Source organism: Salmo salar, chromosome ssa11 (assembly GCF_905237065.1).
Source record: "Salmo salar chromosome ssa11, Ssal_v3.1, whole genome shotgun sequence".
NCBI lineage: Eukaryota > Metazoa > Chordata > Actinopteri > Salmoniformes > Salmonidae > Salmo > Salmo salar.
This window is the reverse complement of record NC_059452.1, coordinates 105485863-105508906: the sequence shown is the minus strand read 5'-3', so window position 1 is coordinate 105508906 and position 23044 is coordinate 105485863. Positions and strand designations below refer to the sequence as shown.

The window sequence follows — 23044 nt, the reverse complement described above, 5'->3', positions numbered from 1 at the left end:
AAAGGTGATGACCTGTAGGATCAATACCTGTTAGAGATGACCTGTAGGATCAATACCTGTTAGTAAAGGTGATGACCTGTAGGATCAATACCTGTTAGTAAAGGTGATGACCTGTAGGATCAATACCTGTTAGTAAAGGAGATGACCTGTAGGATCAATACCTGTTAGTAAAGGTGATGACCTGTAGGATCAATACCTGTTAGTAAAGGTGATGACCTGTAGGATCAATACCTGTTAGAGATGACCTGTAGGATCAATACCTGTTAGTAAAGGTGATGACCTGTAGGATCAATACCTGTTAGTAAAGGTGATGACCTGTAGGATCAATACCTGTTAGTAAAGGTGATGACCTGTAGGATCAATACCTGTTAGAGATGACCTGTAGGATCAATACCTGTTAGTAAAGGTGATGACCTGTAGGATCAATACCTGTTAGTAAAGGTGATGACCTGTAGGATCAATACCTGTTAGAAAAGGTGATGACCTGTAGGATCAATACCTGTTAGAGATGACCTGTAGGATCAATACCTGTTAGAGATGACCTGTAGGATCAATACCTGTTAATAAAGGAGATGACCTGCAGGATCAATACCTGTTAGTAAAGGAGATGACCTGTAGGATCAATACCTGTTAGAGATGACCTGTAGGATCAATACCTGTTAGTAAAGGTGATGACCTGTAGGATCAATACCTGTTAGTAAAGGAGATGACCTGTAGGATCAATACCTGTTAGTAAAGGTGATGACCTGTAGGATCAATACCTGTTAGTAAAGGTGATGACCTGTAGGATCAATACCTGTTAATAAAGGTGATGACCTGTAGGATCAATACCTGTTAGTAAAGGTGATGACCTGTAGGATCAATACCTGTTAGTAAAGGTGATGACCTGTAGGATCAATACCTGTTAGAGATGACCTGTAGGATCAATACCTGTTAGAGATGACCTGTAGGATCAATACCTGTTAGTAAAGGTGATGACCTGTAGGATCAATACCTGTTAGTAAAGGTGATGACCTGTAGGATCAATACCTGTTAGTAAAGGAGATGACCTGTAGGATCAATACCTGTTAGTAAAGGTGATGACCTGTAGGATCAATACCTGTTAGAGATGACCTGTAGGATCAATACCTGTTAGTAAAGGTGATGACCTGTAGGATCAATACCTGTTAGTAAAGGTGATGACCTGTAGGATCAATACCTGTTAGTAAAGGAGATGACCTGTAGGATCAATACCTGTTAATAAAGGAGATGACCTGTAGGATCAATACCTGTTAGAGATGACCTGTAGGATCAATACCTGTTAGTAAAGGTGATGACCTGTAGGATCAATACCTGTTAATAAAGGTGATGACCTGCAGGATCAATACCTGTTAGAGATGACCTGTAGGATCAATACCTGTTAGTAAAGGTGATGACCTGCAGGATCAATACCTGTTAGTAAAGGAGATGACCTGTAGGATCAATACCTGTTAGAGATGACCTGTAGGATCAATACCTGTTAGAGATGACCTGCAGGATCAATACCTGTTAGTAAAGGTGATGACCTGTAGGATCAATACCTGTTAGTAAAGGAGATGACCTGCAGGATCAATACCTGTTAGAGATGACCTGTAGGATCAATACCTGTTAGTAAAGGTGATGACCTGTAGGATCAATACCTGTTAGTAAAGGAGATGACCTGTAGGATCAATACCTGTTAATAAAGGTGATGACCTGTAGGATCAATACCTGTTAGTAAAGGTGATGACCTGTAGGATCAATACCTGTTAGTAAAGGAGATGACCTGTAGGATCAATACCTGTTAGAGATGACCTGTAGGATCAATACCTGTTAATAAAGGTGATGACCTGTAGGATCAATACCTGTTAGAGATGACCTGTAGGATCAATACCTGTTAGTAAAGGTGATGACCTGCAGGATCAATACCTGTTAATAAAGGTGATGACCTGTAGGATCAATACCTGTTAGTAAAGGTGATGACCTGTAGGATCAATACCTGTTAGTAAAGGTGATGACCTGCAGGATCAATACCTGTTAGTAAAGGTGATGACCTGTAGGATCAATACCTGTTAATAAAGGAGATGACCTGCAGGATCAATACCTGTTAATAAAGGTGATGACCTGTAGGATCAATACCTGTTAGTAAAGGAGATGACCTGTAGGATCAATACCTGTTAATAAAGGAGATGACCTGTAGGATCAATACCTGTTAGTAAAGGTGATGACCTGTAGGATCAATACCTGTTAGTAAAGGTGATGACCTGTAGGATCAATACCTGTTAATAAAGGAGATGACCTGTAGGATCAATACCTGTTAATAAAGGTGATGACCTGTAGGATCAATACCTGTTAGTAAAGGTGATGACCTGTAGGATCAATACCTGTTAGTAAAGGTGATGACCTGTAGGATCAATACCTGTTAGAGATATGTAAGGTGGATGACCTGTAGGATCAATACCTGTTAGTAAAGGTGATGACCTGTAGGATCAATACCTGTTGGTAAAGGAGATGACCTGCAGGATCAATACCTGTTAGAAAAGGAGATGACCTGTAGGATCAATACCTGTTAATAAAGGTGATGACCTGCAGGATCAATACCTGTTAGAAAAGGTATCAGCTAGAGATGACGTGCAGGAGCATGCTGGGATTTGTAGTTTTGCATGATGTCTATTTTGATGGTAATTGGCATTGTTGAATCTGAGAGTAAATAGAGCCGAATATATTGATAAAATTCACCTTGTCCCAGAGATATTTACATGGTTATAAAAATTTCACGCCAGGTTAAGCCTGCAAGAAACACAGCCCTTATTTAAAGTGTTTCAAAAAATCCCCTATGGGGGAAAAAAGAACGGTGGAAAAACATTTAGAAGAATTTCCCTGTTTGACCGCTAGGTTTTATGGGTATTATGACACCTCCACTGTGGGACTAAATGTCAGCACAACTGGACAGTTTTAGTGTTTTGAGCACCTATCTCTTGTTATATCCCCAAAATATTCCCAGAACTTTTAAAGAACATACAAATATGTTCTGTGAATGTTCTTGCAATGTGACGGCAAATGTTTTTTTTGCAACCAAATAGAAATATTGCAGAATTTCGTCTGTTCCTTAAAGTTTCCCAGCATGTTTCATTAGGTTGATGGAACAGTCTGGTGGAAATATTATGGAGACATTACAAAATATATGTTCCCAAAACCAAAAAACTGTCCAGCTGTGTGTGTGTCTGTGTGTGTGTGTGTGTGTGTGTGTGTGTGTGTGTGTGTGTGTGTGTGTGTGTGTGTGTGTGTGTGTGTGTGTGTGTGTGTGTGTTCAATAAGAAGACTTATGTGTATGAATTAGGGATAGTGCCTCAGGCAGTTTCACTCAAAGTAACTCCAGAATTTTACACACACACTTATGCAAGAGATTGTAGAGCTGGTTCTAAACTGTCTTTCCCCCTACCCTTGCCTCCCTGATCTTTCTCCCTTCTCTCCTTCCTCTTTCTCTCTGTCTCTCTCTTATTTTCAGAAACAGCTGAAAGCTGAATATCTCTCATTTTATCTTTTACCTTCCACTTCTTCCTTATCCCTCTAATCCCTCCCTCCCTCCCTCCCTCACCTGTACCTTATCCCTCCCTCCCTCCCTCCCTCCCTCCCTCCCTCCCTCCCTCCCTCCCTCCCTCCCTCCCTCCCTCCCTCCCTCCTCTCTCCCTCCCTCCCTCCTCCCTCCCTCCCTCCCTCCCTCCCTCCCTCCCTCCCTCCCTTCCCTCCCTCCCTCCCTCCCTCCCTCCCTCCCTCCCTCCCTCCCTCCCTCCCTCCCTCCCTCCCTCCTTCTCTCTCTCACCTGTTCCAGAATAGTCTTCCTCTTCTTGTTATCTGTCACTGCACTGAGCTGCATGTCTCCCATCTTCTTCATCTTCTCGTCCATGTCTATCTTCTGCTCCAGTTTCCTGATCTCTGTCCTTAGCAATCGCACCGTATCCTCCCGGTGATGTTGCCTAGCAATGGCAGCCGCGCACGCTGAGTGGACCGCCGTGATCCAGTTCTCCAGTTCCGTCTGGCCCGACGTCTGGGGGAGGGGGCAGGGGGGAAGGGTTTTAGTGTGACACATCATATGGATGATGTGTAAGGGGAGAAACATTATTACACTGGATGTGGATCTCTGTCATCTAGTTCTCAAGTTCTATCTGGCCCGATATCTGGGGGAGGGGGCAGGGGGGAAGGGTTTTAGTGTGACACATCATACGGGTAAGGGGGGGGGGTATATCTGTTAAGACCACAGAATGATTGAAGGGGAAATTATTTTGGTGTGACACCTCAGGGACACTGGAGGACGGACTGCACAGTGGGTTTCAATAGGGAAGGATTTTAGTGTGACACCTCAGGTACACTGGAGGACGGACTGCACAGTGGGTTTCAATAGGGAAGGATTTTAGTGTGACACCTCAGGTACACTGGAGGACGGACTGCACAGTGGGTTTCAATAGGGAAGGATTTTAGTGTGACACCTCAGGTACACTGGAGGACAACATAAGGATGTCACACACAACATGGGTCACCTGACACAGGAAGTATATTTCAAAGACTCCTGACGTCAGACTAAATGTCCCCAGTCTCTATTGTTGTCAGACTGGCATAAAATATCACGATCAACTACTTTCTTATTATCAATTTATCATGTGATGTATTTTCTAGTTAACTGAATGTCATTTGTCTGACAGCAACTGTAATTATCAAATTACCAATCTAGACATTTCAGTATTTTTTTGGAATATATTTCAACAACGGCACGATGGTCTTTGGTAAAAAGGGATTGGTGGCACTGTGTGTTGCGATATGACGGAGTGACCTTTCTACGTGTCAACCATAACCACAATGACACATGACAGCTAGCTCTGATACAAGGAAATGTCAAACACACACACACTAACGCAGGCATGCGTAAACCACACACCCCTGCTACCTGGAAGAGAAATGCGTCCCCTAGAGAGTTGCTGAGGCAGAAGACAAAGTCCTTCTTGGGGTGTTCAGGCACGGCCTGGAGGATACTGTTCTCAGCCCACACCGCGTGCTTAGGAACACTGTGGTGGTCGATCCCCGAACGCCCGTCAGTCTCGTACAGGAACAGAGTGCATCCTGGGATATGGGTGGGGGAGGAAATGTTGTACGTTTTATACTAAGGTTATACATGACATCATGTTTCCTGAGAGGAAACACCAACGGAGATTTTTCATTTAACTGAGATGTTTCATTTATCTGAGATGTTTCATTGATCTGAGATGTTTCATTAATCTGAGATGTTTCAATGATCTGAGATGTTTCATTTATCTGAGATGTTTCATTGATCTGAGATGTTTCATTTATCTGAGATGTTTCATTTAACTGAGATGTTTCATTTAACTGAGATGTTTCATTTCAGACACAAACTCGACTACATCTCAACCCAGTAGGAAGCACAAGCTCTGGGTTGGCATGGAAACACTTTACCCTATATAGTGCACTACTTTAGACCAGAGTCCTATGGCACCCTATTCCCTATATAGTGCACTACTTTAGACCAGGGCCCTATGGCTCCCTATTCCCTATATATAGTGAACTACTTTAGACCAGAGCCCTATGGCACCCTATTCCCTATATAGTGCACTACTTTAGACCAGGGCCTTATGGCACCCTATTCCCTATATAGTGCACTACCGTAGACCAGAGCCCTATGGCACCCTATTCCCTATATATAGTGCACTACTTTAGACCAGAGCCCTATGGCTCCCTATTCCCTACTTTAGACCAGAACCTACAGGGCTAAGTAGAGTATTGTATTGTGTCTGTGGCAGGGGAGGGGAGAGACAGGGATGTTAACAGAGGAGAGACAGGGATGTTAACAGAGAATATATTTTCTCTCCTCTGTTCTGTTGGATCTCAAGTGGTTGTGATTCAATCATGGTGTTAAATTAGACAATGATTGAATAGAGGATAAGAAATCTAAGGACAGACAGACAGACAGACAGACAGACAGACAGACAGACAGACAGACAGACAGACAGACAGACAGACAGACAGACAGACAGACAGACAGACAGACAGACAGACAGACAGACAGACAGACAGACAGACAGACAGACAGACAGACAGACAGACAGACAGACAGGTGAATGGGTAGGAAATCTAAGGGTTAGGATAAGGGTTAGGGTTAGTAGATAGTTAAGGTTAGGGTTAGAGTTAGGGTTAGTAGATAGTTAAGGTTAGGGTTAAGGTTAGGGTTAGTAGATAGTTAGTTGAAATGTTACTGGTAGTATGTAGAGCTTCTACAGATGAACTATCCAAACAAAATGTTACCCCTGATGCAATTACTTAGTGATGATTAGTTCATTCGTTTGATTAGCTGCATCTCATATTGGAATAAATTGGTAAAACACTGATTGAAATTTCAGAAGAATATTTTACTAAACAAAGGCAATAATGAGTTTGTTGTGAGAATGTATATGTGTGAGTCTACCCCATATACCTTTGAGGCAGACCCAGTAATGTTTCCACTTCCTCTTGGTGGCTGGCTCCACCTTCTTATTCTTCTTGTGAACCAGGAAGTTCTTCACTGCCAGAGCTCCCGCCTTCCTCACCGTGCCCTGCGCACAGCAGCCAATGAGAGCGTCTGATGGGTAAGCCGTGCTTAGTGTGCCGCTGCTACGCTCGTCACTCTCAGCTGAGCACGCCTCCTCCGCGCAGTCACGCTCTCGACGAGTCTACAGAGAGAGAGAGAGAGAGAGAGAGAGACAGCGAGAGAGACAGAAATAGAGAGACAGAGAGAGAGACAGAGAGAGAGAGAGACAGAGAGAGAGAGAGAGAGAGAGACAGAGAGACAGAGAGAGACAGAGAGACAGAGAGACAGAGAGAGACAGAGAGAGAGAGACAGAGAGACAGAGAGACAGAGAGAGAGAGAGAGAGAAAAAGAGATAGAAAGAGAGAGAGAGAGAGAGAGAGAGAGAGAGAAACAGGATAGAATCATCCACCTACTTTAGTCTGTTTAATCTTAAAATAATCTAAATTTAAATGTAAAGTTTTAAAACAGAATCAAACTGATCTCAATTTAAATTTAAAGTTTCAAAACAGAATCAAACTAATGTCAATTTAAATGCAAAGTTTAAACAGTTTAACAGTCAAGTTTTACTGTGAAGACTGAGTTCTGAATGAATGAGTTCTGTTGAATGATCAATTAGAAGGATGGCACAGAGTTCTTAACATTGACGCCATATCAGGAAGAGATGGAAAGACAGATTCATACCCAGTGTTGATTCTCAAATGTCCTGATGGAAGTTCTCATACATTCCCCATCCTCCTTTTCTCCCCCCTCCTCCTCCTCCTCCTTGTCCTCCTCCTCCTCCTCCTCCATCTCCTCCTCTTCCTCCTCCTCCTCCTCCTCCCTCTCCTCCTCCTCCGCTGCTGCTCCCGCTGTCACTCCCGTTAAACGCGCTGCTCCCGGCAGCAGAGTAGACGGAGAACGAGGCCGACATGGCCTTACAGCGCCGTGAGCCTGGCCCCACTTCCCTGTCCATCTCCGTGGCAACCCCGTCGATACCGCTATCCCCATACTCACTGCCTTCTCCCAGCACGCCTGATATGTCCTGGAGAGACACAGAGAGAGAGAGAGATACACAGGTTACATCCCAACTATAAAACTCCTTTCTCCCAAAGTGTGCACTTGTTCACTTCCCTTCGTGGATTTGAAAGGAAAAGACTGGTGTCATGAATCGATGGAATGTTCGCCTCGATAATCTAGATGACATCAGTATAGTTCTGCTTGTAATTTCCGACATATTGTTGGCTATTCGTCTATGGTATAGCCTACATGCAACTTCTCTTCTGTCATAACCTGTAGCCCTAGACTAAATATAGCGCTTCTCATGTGTGTATATACAGCAACAGTCAAAAGTTTAGACACACCTACTCATTCAAGGGTTTTTCTTTATTTTTTACTATTTTCTACATTGTAGAATAATAGTGAAGACATCACAACTATGAAATAACACATATGGAATCATGTAGTAACCCCCCAAAAAGTGTTAAACACATCAAAAAATATTTAATATTTCTGTCTCGCCTGCTCCAGCTCTCCCTCTCTGGTGGACGCCAGGGTGCCCTTCGTTACCTGTTACCATCGTTACCTGCATCTGTGCTCATTGGTTGTGATTACCTTCCCTATATCTGTCTGTTTCTCTGTTTCATCCCCGTGTCAGAATTATTGTCGTAATGTTGTTTTGTTCCCCTGTCAAGACGTTGTTCTTGTTTTGTTCCCCCTGTCCAGACGCTGTTCTTGTTTTGTTCCCTCTGTCCAGACGCTGTTCTTGTTTTGTTCCCCCTGTCCAGACGCTGTTCTTGTTTTGTCACCCTGACCAGACGCTGTTCTTGTCTTGTTATATGTCCATTGTTTCATTAAATGTTCACTCCCTGTACTTGCTTCTCATCTCCATTGTCGGTCATTACAATTTTATATTCTTCAAAGTAGACACCCTTTGCATTGATGACAGCTTTGCACACACTTGGCATTCTCTCAACCAGCTTCATGATGTAGTCACATGGAATGCATTTCAATTAACAGGTGTGCCTTGTAAAAAGTTAAGTTGTGGAATTTCTTTCCTTCTTAAAATGTGTTTGAGCCAATCATTTGTGTTGTGACAAGGTAGGGGTGGTATAAAGAATATAGCCCTATTTGGTAAAAGACCAAGTCCACATTATGGCAAGAACAGCTCAATGAACAGCTCAAATAAGCAAAGAGAAACGACAGTCCATCATTACTTTAAAACATGATGGTCAGTCAATCAGGAACATTTCAAGAACTTTGAAAGTTTCTTCAAGTGCAGTCGCAAAAACCATCAAGCGCTATGATGAAACTAGACAGAAGCGTGTTACATGGCAGACCAATCCAAACTCATCTCTCGGCATGTCCAGCCCATCCATTACGTCAGCCCAATAATGGCTAGCCGGAAGGTTCCTGTCTTTTTTCCGTGGCTAAAACAACTAGGCTCGTAATTTAACAACCTTATTCATATTTACAGATGGCATAAACATTTGTTATTAAGGCACATGAAAGTTCACATGTTGCAGAAGGCATTCCTGGCAAAAAAAAACACATTTAGATAAGACTTATTTTTAAATGTGTTTTTTTTTGTTTTTATGTGGCGCCTGAAAAGGAGAAATATTTACAACATTCTGTACGGATGACGTGTTTCTGAAAGACGAGGAAAAAATCATGCTTGAGAGTTTGAGAGCTGGTCTTTCCACCGTTCTCTGCTCCGTAATATCTCTAACCCAGCTCTAGCCCAGCTCTAGCCCAGCTCTATCCCAGCTCTCTCCCAGCTCTCTCCCAGCTCTATCCCAGCTCTATCCCAGCTCTATCCCAGCTCTAACCCCAGCTCTATCCCCAGCTCCCTCCCAGCTCTATCCCCAGCTCCCTCCCAGCTCTCTCCCAGCTCTCTCCCAGCTCTCTCCCAGCTCTCTCCCAGCTCTCTACCAGCTCTCTCCCAGCTCTCTACCAGCTCTCTACCAGCTCTCTCCCAGCTCTCTCCCAGCTCTCTCCCAGCTCTAACCCAGCTCTAGCCCAGCTCTAGCCCAGCTCTATCCCAGCTCTCTCCCAGCTCTCTCCCAGCTCTCTCCCAGCTCTAACCCCAGCTCTATCCCAGCTCTATCCCAGCTCTATCCCAGCTCTATCCCAGCTCTAACCCCAGCTCTAACCCCAGCTCTATCCCAGCTCTCTCCCAGCTCTAACCCCAGCTCTCTCCCAGCTCTCTCCCAGCTCTCTCCCAGCTCTCTCCCAGCTCTCTCCCAGCTCTCTCCCAGCTCTCTCCCAGCTCTCTCCCAGCTCTCTCCCAGCTCTAACCCCAGCTCTCTCCCAGCTCTAACCCCAGCTCTAACCCCAGCTCTCTCCCAGCTCTCTCCCAGCTCTCTCCCAGCTCTCTCCCAGCTCTATCCCAGCTCTCTCCCAGCTCTCTCCCAGCTCTAACCCCAGCTCTCTCCCAGGCAAAGGGTGGCTACTTTGAAGAATCTAAAATATAACATAGATATTGATTTGTTTAACACTGTGTTATTTCATAGTTTTGATATCTTCCCTGTTATTCTACAATGTAGAAAACAGTAAAAATATAGAAAAACCCTTGAATGAGAAGGTGTGTCCAAACTTTGGATGGGTACTGTATGTTTATATAAAACCACACACACACACACACACACACACACACACACACACACACACACACACACACACACACACACACACACACACACACACACACACACACACACACACACACACACACACACAGCCCTCGGCCCATAACGGCTGAGCTGTCGTGGAGAGAGATTCATAGGAACATAGAAAACACCCCCTGGAACGCACACAATGGTGCGTATCATAAAGTATAATGGAATATATATATATATACACACACACAAACACACAGAGATATCCTGGAGATACAGAGAGAAAAACATAGCCTTATGTGTTTATGTAAGAAAACAATTCTACACGAGAACAGATTTACAGACTACACTCACAAGTAACGTCTAGCCGCAACCATTTCTAGTGAACACCGACACACACACACACCGACACCGACACACACACACACACACACACACACACACACACACACACACACACACACACACACACACACACACACACACAGACACACACAGTCTGCCCGTAAGCATTTTTGTCCCCTAGAAAATGGAAAGCATGACGGAGAGAAGCTCTCTTCACAAACAGTGGAGTAAAACAGCCTGACAGACAAGGCAGATAGAGCTGGGTCAGAGCTGGAATCAAGCTGGGAGAGAGCTGGGATTGAGCTGGGAGAGAGCTGGGAGAGAGCTGGGAGAGAGCTGGGGTTAGAGCTGGGGTTAGAGCTGGGAGATAGCTGGTAGAGAGCTGGGGTTAGAGCTGGGATTGAGCTGGGAGAGAGCTGGTAGAGAGCTGGGGTTAGAGCTGGGATTGAGCTGGGAGAGAGCTGGGAGAGAGCTGGGAGAGAGCTGGGGTTAGAGCTGGGATTGAGCTGGGAGAGAGCTGGTAGAGAGCTGGGGTTAGAGCTGGGAGAGAGCTGGGAGAGAGCTGGGAGAGAGCTGGGGTTAGAGCTGGGATTGAGCTGGGAGAGAGCTGGTAGAGAGCTGGGGTTAGAGCTGGGAGAGAGCTGGGAGAGAGCTGGGAGAGAGCTGGGGTTAGAGCTGGGAGAGAGCTGGGAGAGAGCTGGGGTTAGAGCTGGGAGAGAGCTGGGAGAGAGCTGGGGTTAGAGCTGGGATTGAGCTGGGAGAGAGCTGGGGTTAGAGCTGGGATTGAGCTGGGAGAGAGCTGGGAGAGAGCTGGGATTGAGCTGGGAGAGAGCTGGGAGAGAGCTGGTGGAGAGCTGGTAGAGAGCTGGGAGAGAGCTGGTAGAGAGCTGGGAGAGAGCTGGGAGAGAGCTGGGGTTAGAGCTGGGAGAGAGCTGGGAGAGAGCTGGGAGAGAGCTGGTAGAGAGCTGGGAGAGAGCTGGGGATAGAGCTGGGATTGAGCTGGGAGAGAGCTGGGAGAGAGCTGGTAGAGAGCTGGGAGAGAGCTGGGAGAGAGCTGGGAGAGAGCTGGGGTTAGAGCTGGGAGAGAGCTGGTAGAGAGCTGGGGTTAGAGCTGGGATTGAGCTGGGAGAGAGCTGGTAGAGAGCTGGGGTTAGAGCTGGGATTGAGCTGGGAGAGAGCTGGGAGAGAGCTGGTAGAGAGCTGGGGTTAGAGCTGGGATTGAGCTGGGAGAGAGCTGGTAGAGAGCTGGGGTTAGAGCTGGGAGAGAGCTGGGAGAGAGCTGGGGTTAGAGCTGGGATTGAGCTGGGAGAGAGCTGGGAGAGAGCTGGGAGAGAGCTGGGGTTAGAGCTGGGAGAGAGCTGGTAGAGAGCTGGGGTTAGAGCTGGGATTGAGCTGGGAGAGAGCTGGGGTTAGAGCTGGGATTGAGCTGGGAGAGAGCTGGGAGAGAGCTGGTAGAGAGCTGGTAGAGAGCTGGGAGAGAGCTGGTAGAGACCTGGGAGAGAGCTGGGGTTAGAGCTGGGATTGAGCTGGGAGAGAGCTGGTAGAGAGCTGGGAGAGAGCTGGGGTTAGAGCTGGGGTTAGAGCTGGGAGAGAGCTGGGAGAGAGCTGGGGATTGAGCTGGGAGAGAGCTGGGAGAGAGCTGGGAGAGAGCTGGTAGAGAGCTGGGAGAGAGCTGGGAGAGAGCTGGGGTTAGAGCTGGGAGAGAGCTGGGAGAGAGCTGGGGTTAGAGCTGGGAGAAAGCTGGGAGAGAGCTGGGGTTAGAGCTGGGAGAGAGCTGGGAGAGAGCTGGGAGAGAGCTGGTAGAGAGCTGGGAGAGAGCTGGTAGAGAGCTGGGAGAGAGCTGGGAGAGAGCTGGGAGAGAGCTGGGAGAGTGCTGGGAGAGAGCTGGGAGAGAGCTGGGGTTAGAGCTGGGGTTAGAGCTGGGAGAGAGCTAGGATAGAGCTTGGGTTAGAGCTGGGGTTAGAGCTGGAAGAGAGCTGGGAGAGAGCTGTGAGAGAGCTGGTAGAGAGCTGGGTTAGAGCTGGGATAGAGCTGGGAGAGAGCTGGGAGAGAGCTGGGGTTAGAGCTGGGAGAGAGCTGGGAGAGAGCTGGGAGAGAGCTGGTAGAGAGCTGGGAGAGAGCTGGGAGAGAGCTGGGAGAGTGCTGGGAGAGAGCTGGGAGAGAGCTGGGGTTAGAGCTGGGGTTAGAGCTTGGAGAGAGCTGGGATAGAGCTGGGAGAGAGCTGGGGTTAGAGCTGGGTTAGAGCTGGGAGAGAGCTGGGTTAGAGCTGGGAGAGAGCTGGGTTAGAGCTGGGTTAGAGCTGGGTTAGAGCTGGGGTTAGAGCTGGGGTTAGAGCTGGGATAGCGCTGGGTTAGCGCTGGGTTAGCGCTGGGGTTAGAGCTGGGGTTAGAGCTGGGGTTAGAGCTGGGAGAGAGCTGGGAGAGAGCTGGGGTTAGAGCTGGGATAGAGCTGGGAGAGAGCTGGGAGAGAGCTGGGAGAGAGCTGGGAGAGAGTTGGGAGAGAACTGGGTTGGGGATGGGTTAAAGATACTACGGAGGAGAGAACGGTGGAAAGACCAGCTCTCAAACTCTCAAGCATGATTTTTTCCTCGTCTTTCAGAAACACGTCATCCGTACAGAATGTTGTAAATATTTCTCCTTTTCAGGCGCCACATAAAAACATTTTTAAAAAACCATTTAAAAATAAATCTTATCTAAATGTGTTTTTTTTGTTACCAGAAATGCCTTCTGTAACATGTGAACTTTCATGTGCCTTAATAACAAATGTTTATGCCATCTGTAAATATGAATAAGGTTGTTAAATTACGAGCCTAGTTGTTTTAGCCACGGAAAAAAGACAGGAACCTTCCGGCTAGCCATTATTGGGCTGACGTAATGGATGGGCTGGACATACCGAGAGATGAGTTTGGATTGGTCTGCCATGTAACACGCTTCTGTCTATAACATGAGCTGCTCAGTATGTGTAGATAGATAATCCTTTCTAAAGATATGACGAAGAACTGCAAAAGTGTTGCTAAGGTTCTCCGCTTTCTGGTGGAAAGGGGAGAAGCAGAGTATAAGCAGATTATAATAGCTTAGGAGATGGAGAAAATTCAGGCGTTTGAATGCAAAGCTGAGGGAGTCAAAAAGAGAACACACAGAAGGCTGTTGTATGAACCACCGTTCTCCAGATTACATCTTCAAACTAAGGGCAACCATGACAGACAGGGAGAAGCGTTCACCCATGTATACGGGGTAAGAGAGTCTAGCTAGATACATTTTCAGATATTATACATATTCTAATTTTATCAAAAAGTTGTTTTCATTGCAAGTTAAAGCGTACTGTTAGCTAGCTAGCTAACGTTACGTGTATGATCTGTGTAGTAATATTATTCGTATCTCAGAGCCAATTGCATTGGTAGTTATAGCCTGATGTTAGCTAGCTAGCTAACATTGAACCTAGATAGTTGGTTAACTTTAGCTACCTGTAGATTCATGCAGGGTAGTAATGTTATGAGTTGGGATTACGGATCATTGTTTAGCTAGCTAGCTAGCTAGCTACATGTATAAAAAAAGACTCCATTATGCATTTCACTGTCAGTTTACACCTTCGGTATTTTTTTATTTTATATAACCTTTATTTAGCCTGTTAGGGCTAGGGGGCAGTATTTACACGGCCGGATAAAAAACGTACCCGATTTAATCTGGTTATTACTACTGCCCAGAAACTAGAATATGCATATAATTATTGGCTTTGGATAGAAAACACCCGAAAGTTTCTAAAACTGTTTGAATGGTGTCTGTGAGTATAACAGAACTCATATGGCAGGCAAAAACCTGAGAAGATTCCTTACAGGAAGTGGCCTGTCTGACAATTTCTTGGGCTTCTTGTCTCTCTTTATTGAAAACTGAGGATCTTTGCTGTAACGTGACACTTCCTACGGCTCCCATAGGCTCTCAGAACCCGGGAAAAAGCTGAATGATGTCTTTGCAGCCCCTGGCTGAAAAACATTAGCGCGTTTGGATAGTGGTCGGTCAGAGAACTATGAGACTGAGACGCGTGCACGAGGTGACCCCATGTTTTTATTTTCTCTCTCTTTGAACTAAAACACAGATTCCCGGTCGGAATATTATCGCTTTTTTATGAGAAAAATTGCATAAAAATTGATTAGAAACAGCGGTTGACATGCTTCGAAGTACGCTAATGGAATATTTAGAATTTTTTTGTCACGAAACGCGTCGGGCGCGTCACCCTTCTTTACACTTCGGATAGTGTCTTGAACGCACGAACAAAACAGAGGATATTTGAACATAACTATGGATTATTTTGAACCAAACCAACATTTGTTATTGAAGTAGAAGTCCTGGGAGTGCATTCTGACGAAGAACAGCAAAGGTAATAACATTTTTCTTATAGTAAATCTGACTTTGGTGAGGGCTAAACTTGGTGGGTGTCTAAATAGCTAGCCCTGTGATGCCGGGCTATCTACTTAGAATATTGCAAAATGTGCTTTCACCGAAAAGCTATTTTAAAATCGGACATAGCGAGTGCATAGAGGAGTTCTGTATCTATAATTCTTAAAATAATTGTTATGTTTTTTGTGAATGTTTATCGTGAGTAATTTAGTAAATTCACCGGAAGTTTGCGGGGGGTATGCTAGTTCTGAACGTCACATGCTAATGTAAAAAGCTGGTTTTTGATATAAATATGAACTTTATTGAACAAAACATGCATGTATTGTATAACATAATGTCCTAGGATTGTCATCTGATGAAGATCATCAAAGGTTAGTGCTGCATTTAGCTGTGGTTTGGGTTTATGTGACATTATATGCTAGCTTGAAAAATGGGTGTCTGATTATTTCTGGCTGGGTACTCTGCTGACATAATCTAATGTTTTGCTTTCGTTGTAAAGCCTTTTTTAAATCGGACAGTGTTGTTAGATTAACGAGAGTCTTGTCTTTAAAATGGTGTAAAATAGTCATATGTTTGAGAAATTGAAGTAATAGCATTTCTAAGGTATTTGAATAACGCGCCACAGGATTCCACTGGCTGTTACGTAGGTGGGACGATTTCGTCCCACCTACCCTAGAGAGGTTAAAGAGATGGGTGGGGCTTTAGAGTGTGTGAACGATACTGAATGTGGTGTAGACAAAGGGGAGCTCTCCAGTAGGTGTACCAGATGCTTCAAAGGCCATTTTCTCAAAAGTGGGGTTACAAGTTTATCAACTTTCAAAGCAGAATTACTTTCCCATTGTTCCTCAACTGTAGTGTATGATATACCATTTTCTAGCTCTGTCTAGTTTTATCCAACGTCGAAAAATATATATATATATACAGTATATGTTTGCTACATAAGACCGAATCGAACCGGTCGGTCACATATTCTGTTTGAATACTGTGAGTACTCCCGTCTGTTTTCATAAGTATACACCCATTTATAAATGTGGGAATGTGTGCTCTTCTACTGGAGTTGGACAGCGGTGTACAGTATTACTAAGGACATTTGTAACTAAAAGACTTAGAGCACCTATCCAATGTCTGATTTGTAAATACTGTATCTATTCTTAAAAGCATTTTGTACTTGTCTTATGACTTTGTATGTTCAGCAGTTTGTCAATTTGTCACAGTGTTTGTATCAGGATATACAAAAATGGCTATTGACGAGCCACAGGGTTATGTAAGATTGTTTTGTTGAAGCCCCGAGACCTCAGCTGTTCATCAAGACCTCAGCTGGTCATCAAGACCTCAGCTGGTCATCAAGACCTCAGCTGTTCATCAAGACCTCAGCTGTTCATCAAGACCTCAGCTGTTCATCAAGACCTGAGCTGTTCATCGAGACCTCAGCTGTTCATCGAGACCTCAGCTGTTCATCAAGACCTCAGCTGTTCATTAAGGCCTCAGCTGTTCATCAAGACCTCAGCTGTTCATCAGACCTCAGCTGTTCATCAATACCTCAGTTGGTCATCAAGAACTCAGCTGTTCATCAATACCTCAGCTGTTCATCAATAGCTCAGCTGTTCATCAATACCTCAGTTGGTCATCAATACCTCAGTTGGTCATCAATACCTCAGCTGTTCATCAAGAACTCAGCTGTTCATCAAGACCTCAGCTGTTCATCAAGACCTCAGCTGTTCATCAAGACCTCAGCAGTTCATCAAGACCCCAGCTGTTCATCAAGACCTCAGCTGTTCATCAATACCTCAGCTGTTCATCAAGAACTCAGCTGGTCATCAACAACATGGTAATTTAACGTGGCTATTTAAACAGGTAGGCAAGTTGAGAACAGGTTCTCATTTACAATTGCGACCAGGCCAAGATAAAGAAAGCAGTTTGACACATACAACAACACAGAGTTATACATGGAGTAAAACAAACATACAGTCAATAATATAGTAGAAAAATAAGTCTATATACAAAGTGAGCAAATGAGGTGAGATAAGGGAGGTAAAGGCAAAAAAAAGGCCATGGTGGCAAAGTAAATACAATATAGCAAGTAAAACACTGGAATGGTAGATTTGCAGTGGAAGAAAGTGCGAAGTATAAATAGAAATAATGGGGTGCAAAGGAGCAAAATAAATAAATAAATACAGTAGGGGAAGAGGTAGTTGTTTGGGCTAAATTATAGATGGGCTATGTACAGGTGCAGTAATCTGTGAGCTGCTCTGACAGCTGGTGCTAGCTAGTGAGGGAGATAAGTGTTTCCAGTTTTAGAGATTTTTGTAGTTCGTTCCAGTCATTGGCAGCAGAGAACTGGAAGGAGAGGCGGCCAAAGGAGGAATTGGCTTTGCGGGTGACCAGAGATATATACCTGCTGGAGCGCGTGCTACAGGTGGGTGCTGCTATGGTGACCAGCGAGCTGAGATAAGGGGGGACTTTACCTAGCAGGGTCTTGTAGATGACCTGGAGCCAGTGGGATTGGCGACGAGTATGAAGCGAGGGCCAGCCAACGAGAGTGTAAAGGTTGCAGTGGTGGGTAGTATATGGGGCTTTGGTGACAAAACGGATAGCACTGTGATAGACTGCATCCAATTTATTGAGTAGGGTATTGGAGGATATTTTGTAAATGACATCGCCGAAGTCGAGGATCGGTAGGATGGTCAGTTTTACGAGGGTATGTTTGGCAGCATGAGTGAAGGATGCTTTGTTGTGAAATAGGAAGCCAATTCTAGATTTAACTTTAGATTGGAGATGTTTGATGTGAGTCTGGAAGGAGAGGTTACAGTCTAACCAGACACCTAGGTATTTGTAGTTGTCCACATATTCTAAGTCAGAACCGTCCAGAGTAGTTATGCTGGATGGGCGGGCAGGTGCAGGCAGTGATCGGTTGAAGAGCATGCATTTAGTTTTACTTGTATTTAAGAGCAGTTGGAGGCCACGGAAGGAGAATTGTATGGCATTGAAGCTCATCTGGAAGGTAGTTAACACAGTGTCCAAAGAAGGGCCAGAAGTATACAGAATGGTGTCGTCTGTGTAGAGGTGGATCAGAGACTCACCAGCAGCAAGAGCGACATCATTGATGTATACAGAGAAAAGAGTCGGCCCAAGAATTGAACCCTGTGGCACCCCCATAGATACTGCCAGAGACCCGGACAACAGGCCCTCCGATTTGACACACTGAACTCTATCAGAGAAGTAGTTGGTGAATCAGGCGAGACAATCATTTGAGAAACCAAGGCTGTTGAGTCTGCCGATGAGGATGTGGTGATTGACAGAGTCGAAAGCCTTGGCCAGGTCAATGAATACGGCTGCACAGTATTGTTTCTTATCGATGGCGGTTAAGATATTGTTTAGGACCTTGAGCGTGGCTGAGGTGCACCCATGACCAGCTCTGAAACCAGATTGCATAGCGAAGAAGGTGTGGTGGGATTCGAAATGGTCGGTAATCTGTTTGTTGACTTGGCTTTCGAAGACCTTACAAAGGCAGGGTAGGACAGATATACGTCTGTAGCAGTTTGGGTCAAGTGTGTCCCCCCCTTTGAAGAGGGGGATGACCACAGCTGCTTTCCAATCTTTGGGAGTCTCAGACAACATGAAAGAGATGTTGAACAGGCTAGTAATAGGGGTTGCAACAATTTCGGCAGATAATTTGAGAAAGAAAGGGTCCAGATTGTCTAGCCTCTGATTTGTAGGGGTCCAGATTTTGCAGCTCTTTCAGAACATCAGCTGACTGGATTTGGGAGAAGGAGAAATGGTGAAGGCTTGGGCGAGTTGCTGTGGGGGGTGCAGTGCTGTTGACTGCAGTAGGGGTAGTCAGGTGGAAAGCATGGCCAGCCGTAGAAAAATGCTTATTGAAATTCTCAATTATAATGGATTTATCGGTGGTGACAGTGTTTCCTATCCTCAGTGCAGTGGGCAGCTGGGAGGAGGTGCTCTTATTCTCCAAGGACTTTACAGTGTCCCATAACTTTTTTGAGTTTGTGTTGCAGGAAGCAAATTTCTGCTTGGAAAAGCTAGCCTTGGCTTTTCGAACTGCCTGTGTATATTGGTTTCTAACTTCCCTGAAAAGTTGCATATCACGGGGGCTGTTCGATGCTAATGCAGAACGCCACAGGATGTTTTTGTGTTGGTTAAGGGCAGTCAGGTCTGGAGAGAACCAAGGGCTATATCTGTTCCTGGTTCTAAATTTCTTGAATGGGGCATGCTTATTTAAGATGGTGAGGAAGGCATTTAAAAAAAATAACCAGGCATCCTTTACTGACGGGATGAGGTCAATATCCTTCCAGGATACCCGGGCTATCTCTGCAGTAGATTGCAACACCGCCCCCTTTGGCCGTTCTATCTTGTCTGAAAATGTTGTAGTTAGGGATGAAGATTTCAGAGTTTTTGGTGGTCTTCCTAAGCCAGGATTCAGACATGGCTAGGACATCCAGGTTGGCAGAGTGTGCTAAAGTAGTGAATAAAACAAACTTAGGGAGGAGGCTTCTATTGTTAACATGCATGAAACCAGGGCTATTACGGTTACAGAAGTCATCAAAATAGAGCGCCTGGGGAATAGGAGTGGAGCTAGGCACTGCAGGGCCTGGATTCACCTCTACATCGCCAGAGGAACAGAGGAGGAGTAGGATAAGGGTACGGCTAAAAGCTATGATAATTGGTCGTCTAGGAACAGAGAGTAAAAGGAGCAGGTTTCTGGGGGCGATAAAATAGCTTCAAGGTATAATGTACAGACAAAGGTATGGTGGGATGTGAATACAGTGGAGGTAAACCTAGGCATTTAGTGATGATGAGATATTGTCTCTAGAAACATATTTGAAACCAGGTGATGTCATCGCATGTGTGGGTGGAGGAACTGAGAGGTTGGATACGGTATAATGAGCAGGGCTAGAGGCTCTACAGTGAAATAAGCCAATAAACACTAACCAGAACAGCAATGCACAAGGCATATTGACAATATGGAGAGGCATGCTTTAAGGAGAGAATTAAGGAGGGAATGCCAAGAGTGTGCAAACCTGTCATCAAGGCAAAGGGTGGCGACTTTAAAGAATCTCAAATATAACATATTTTGATTTGTTTAACACTTTTTTGGTTACCACATGATTCTATTATTTCATAGTCTTGATGTCTTCACTATTATTCTACAATGTAGAAAATTGTAAAAATAAAGAATAAGCCTTGAATGAGTAGGTGTGTCCAAACTTTTGACTGGTACTGTATATCAATGATCAAGTCAGAAAACAGATTGTAGCAACTTAGGACTTTAATTAAAACCCTTTCTTTCAAATGACCTAGTGTCCTCATGTTTTTATAATTAATAATTTAAATATTCATATTATTAAAATTACAGCTACTGTAACGGTTGTCGTCGGAAGTTGAAGGAGTGGACCAAAGCGCAGCGGGGTAAGTGTTCATGATTTTTATTATTCAACGAAACACTCGAACAAAAATAACAAGAAACGAAAAGCGCACAGTTCTGTCAGGTACAGAATACAAAACAGAAAACAACTACCCACAAACACAGGTGGGAAAAGGCTGAGACAACGATAGACAGCTGCCTCTGATTGGGAACCCTACTTGGCCAAAACAAAGAAATAGATAACATAGAATGCCCACCCCACATCACACCCTGACCTAACCACATAGAGAAATAAAACGGATCTCTAAGGTCAGGGCGTGACAGCTACAGGGTGCAAAACAGTTGGGAGGAGATTTTTCCAGTTCCATGGCACGCCGGATTCAAAAGTTTTCAATGTAAATTATTAAACAAATAGTTATATAATAATACTCTTAGCAAAGGTGTTAATCTTTAATTTACATTCTGTATAAACTATGAGAATAGAAAATGTCAGTACTTTTGTGAAACATTACAGCACAAACATTACATTTACTCCAATTAGGAGAGGGATGGTAAAATAATAAAGAAAATATATTTAAACAAAATATATATTTAAAATAAAACGTATATTTACCCCCCCACAAAAAAAATGATATATTGGGGAATGGAAATGATGCAGAATAATTACATCGATAGAAGCCACAATCTATCTGCAATATTAAATCTGATCAAGGTTAAGTTTAAACGTCAGCCAATTAAAATTGTTGATCGAGTGACACGTGATGGAACACCACACCAGGTGGCAGTGACTATTTCCTGTAAAATAAATTCCTCATCAACCTATCAAAGATCTTAAACTTTTTCTCTACAAACCAATGGCATTTCTTAAAATATGTCAACTCGGACAACAGAGGGGATACATGTAAACCTTGAATTTGGAAATATGGCCACAAAGTCATTTAGCAGACACAGCAACCTGGGATGTACTGTCTGTCCCAAATTACAATCTATTCCCTATATAGTGTACTACTTTAGACCAGAGTCCTATGGCACCCTATTCCCTACATATAGTGTACTACTTTAGACCAGAGTCCTATGGCACCGTATTCCTTGTATAGTGCACTACTTTAGACCAGAGCCCTATGGCACCCTATTCCCTATATAGTGCACTACTTTAGATTAGAGCCCTATGGCACCCTACTCCCTATATAGTGCACTATTTTGTAGGGAATAGGGTGTCATTTGGGATGCATGCTATGTAGTATACTGTAGCAGTAAAGCACAGTCCCTCAGTCTTCATCTCATTAACATAACAAAGGCCCGGGGGTTCTGAGAGAGAATCACCCTCCAATCGTTACCGTTATACACAGGAGAGAGAGAGAGAGAGAGAGAGAGAGAGAGAGAGAGAGAGAATGGAATATCCAAGGCCTGAGGTCATCTGCCTTTGGCCTAAAGAGCAGGAACCTGAACTTCACCAAAGAAATTGGTAATACAGACATTGTCATCCTGCAAGAAACCTGGTATAGAGGAGACGGACCCACTGGTTGCCCTCTAGGTTTCAGAGAGCTGGTAGTCCCATCCACCAAACTACCAGGTGTGAAACAGGGAAGAGACACAGGGGTTATGCTAATTTGGTATAGAGCAGACCTAACTCACTCCATTAAATTAATCAAAACAGGAACATTATACATCTGGCTAGAAATTCAAAAGGAAATTATCTTAACAGAGAAAAATGTCCTCCTGTGTGCTACCTATATCCCCCCACTAGAATCCCCATACTTGAATGAAGACAGATTCTCCATCCTACCTATATCCCCCCACTAGAATCCCCATACTTTTAATGAAGACAGCTTCTCCATCCTGGAGGGGGAAATCAATCATTTCCAGGCCCAGGGACATGTACTAGTCTGTGGCGACTAAATGCCAGAATCGGACAAGAACCTGAACCATTCCCTCCCCCATATGCCCCCCTAGGCACAACTATGACATCAGAACCAACAAAAACGGGTCAGAACTTCTGCTGTCACACGCTGGGTACATAGTCAATGTTAGGCTTCGAGGGGACTCCTATGGAAGGTACACCTATAGTTCATCTCTTGGCAGTAGTACTGTAGACTACTTTATCACCAACCTCAACCCAGAGTCTCTCACAGTCAGCCCACTGACACCCCTATCTATCACAGCAAAATCACAGTCTACTTGAACAGAGCAATACTCAATCATGAGGCATCAAAGCCAAAGGAACTGAGTAACATTAAGAAATGCTTTAGATGGAAGGAAAGTAGTGTAGAATCCTACCAATAAACAATTAGGCAACAACAAATTCAATCCCTTCTAGACAACTTCCTGGACAAAATGTTTCACTGTAATAGTGAAGGTGTAAACTTGGCAGTAGAAAGCCTAAACAGTATATTTGACCTTTCAGCTTCCCTGTCAAATATAAAAAATGTAGAGCGGACAACATAAGAAAATGGTTTGATGAAAAATACAAAAAAACTAAGAAATAAATTGAGAAACCTATCCAATAAAAACATAGAGACCCAGAAAACCTGAGTCTACGCCTTCACTATGGTGAATCACTAAAACAATACAGAAATACACTACGGAAAAAGAAGGAACAGCACGTCAGAAATCAGCTCAATATAACTGAAGAATCCCTAGACTATAACCACTTCTGGGAAAATTGGAAACCACTAAACAAACAACAACATGAAGAGTTACCTATCCAAAACAGATGTCTGGGTAAACCACTTCTCCAATCTATTTTGGCTCTATAACAAAG

The 23044-nt window shown here is 44.3% G+C and overlaps 1 protein-coding gene across 1 annotated transcript in view; it reads right to left on the bottom strand.

Moving 5' to 3' along the window:
* Positions 1-23044, bottom strand: part of LOC106592853 (rho guanine nucleotide exchange factor TIAM1) — a 141812-nt gene that overhangs the window by 114502 nt on the left and 4266 nt on the right. The window contains exons 2-5 of the mRNA XM_045690247.1: positions 7253-7592; positions 6479-6713; positions 4940-5112; positions 3821-4045 (exon numbers count right to left, since the gene is read on the bottom strand). Coding sequence (XP_045546203.1) covers positions 3821-4045; positions 4940-5112; positions 6479-6713; positions 7253-7558 — 939 coding nt within the window. The 5' untranslated portion in view covers positions 7559-7592. The remainder of the gene's footprint in view (positions 1-3820; positions 4046-4939; positions 5113-6478; positions 6714-7252; positions 7593-23044) is intronic.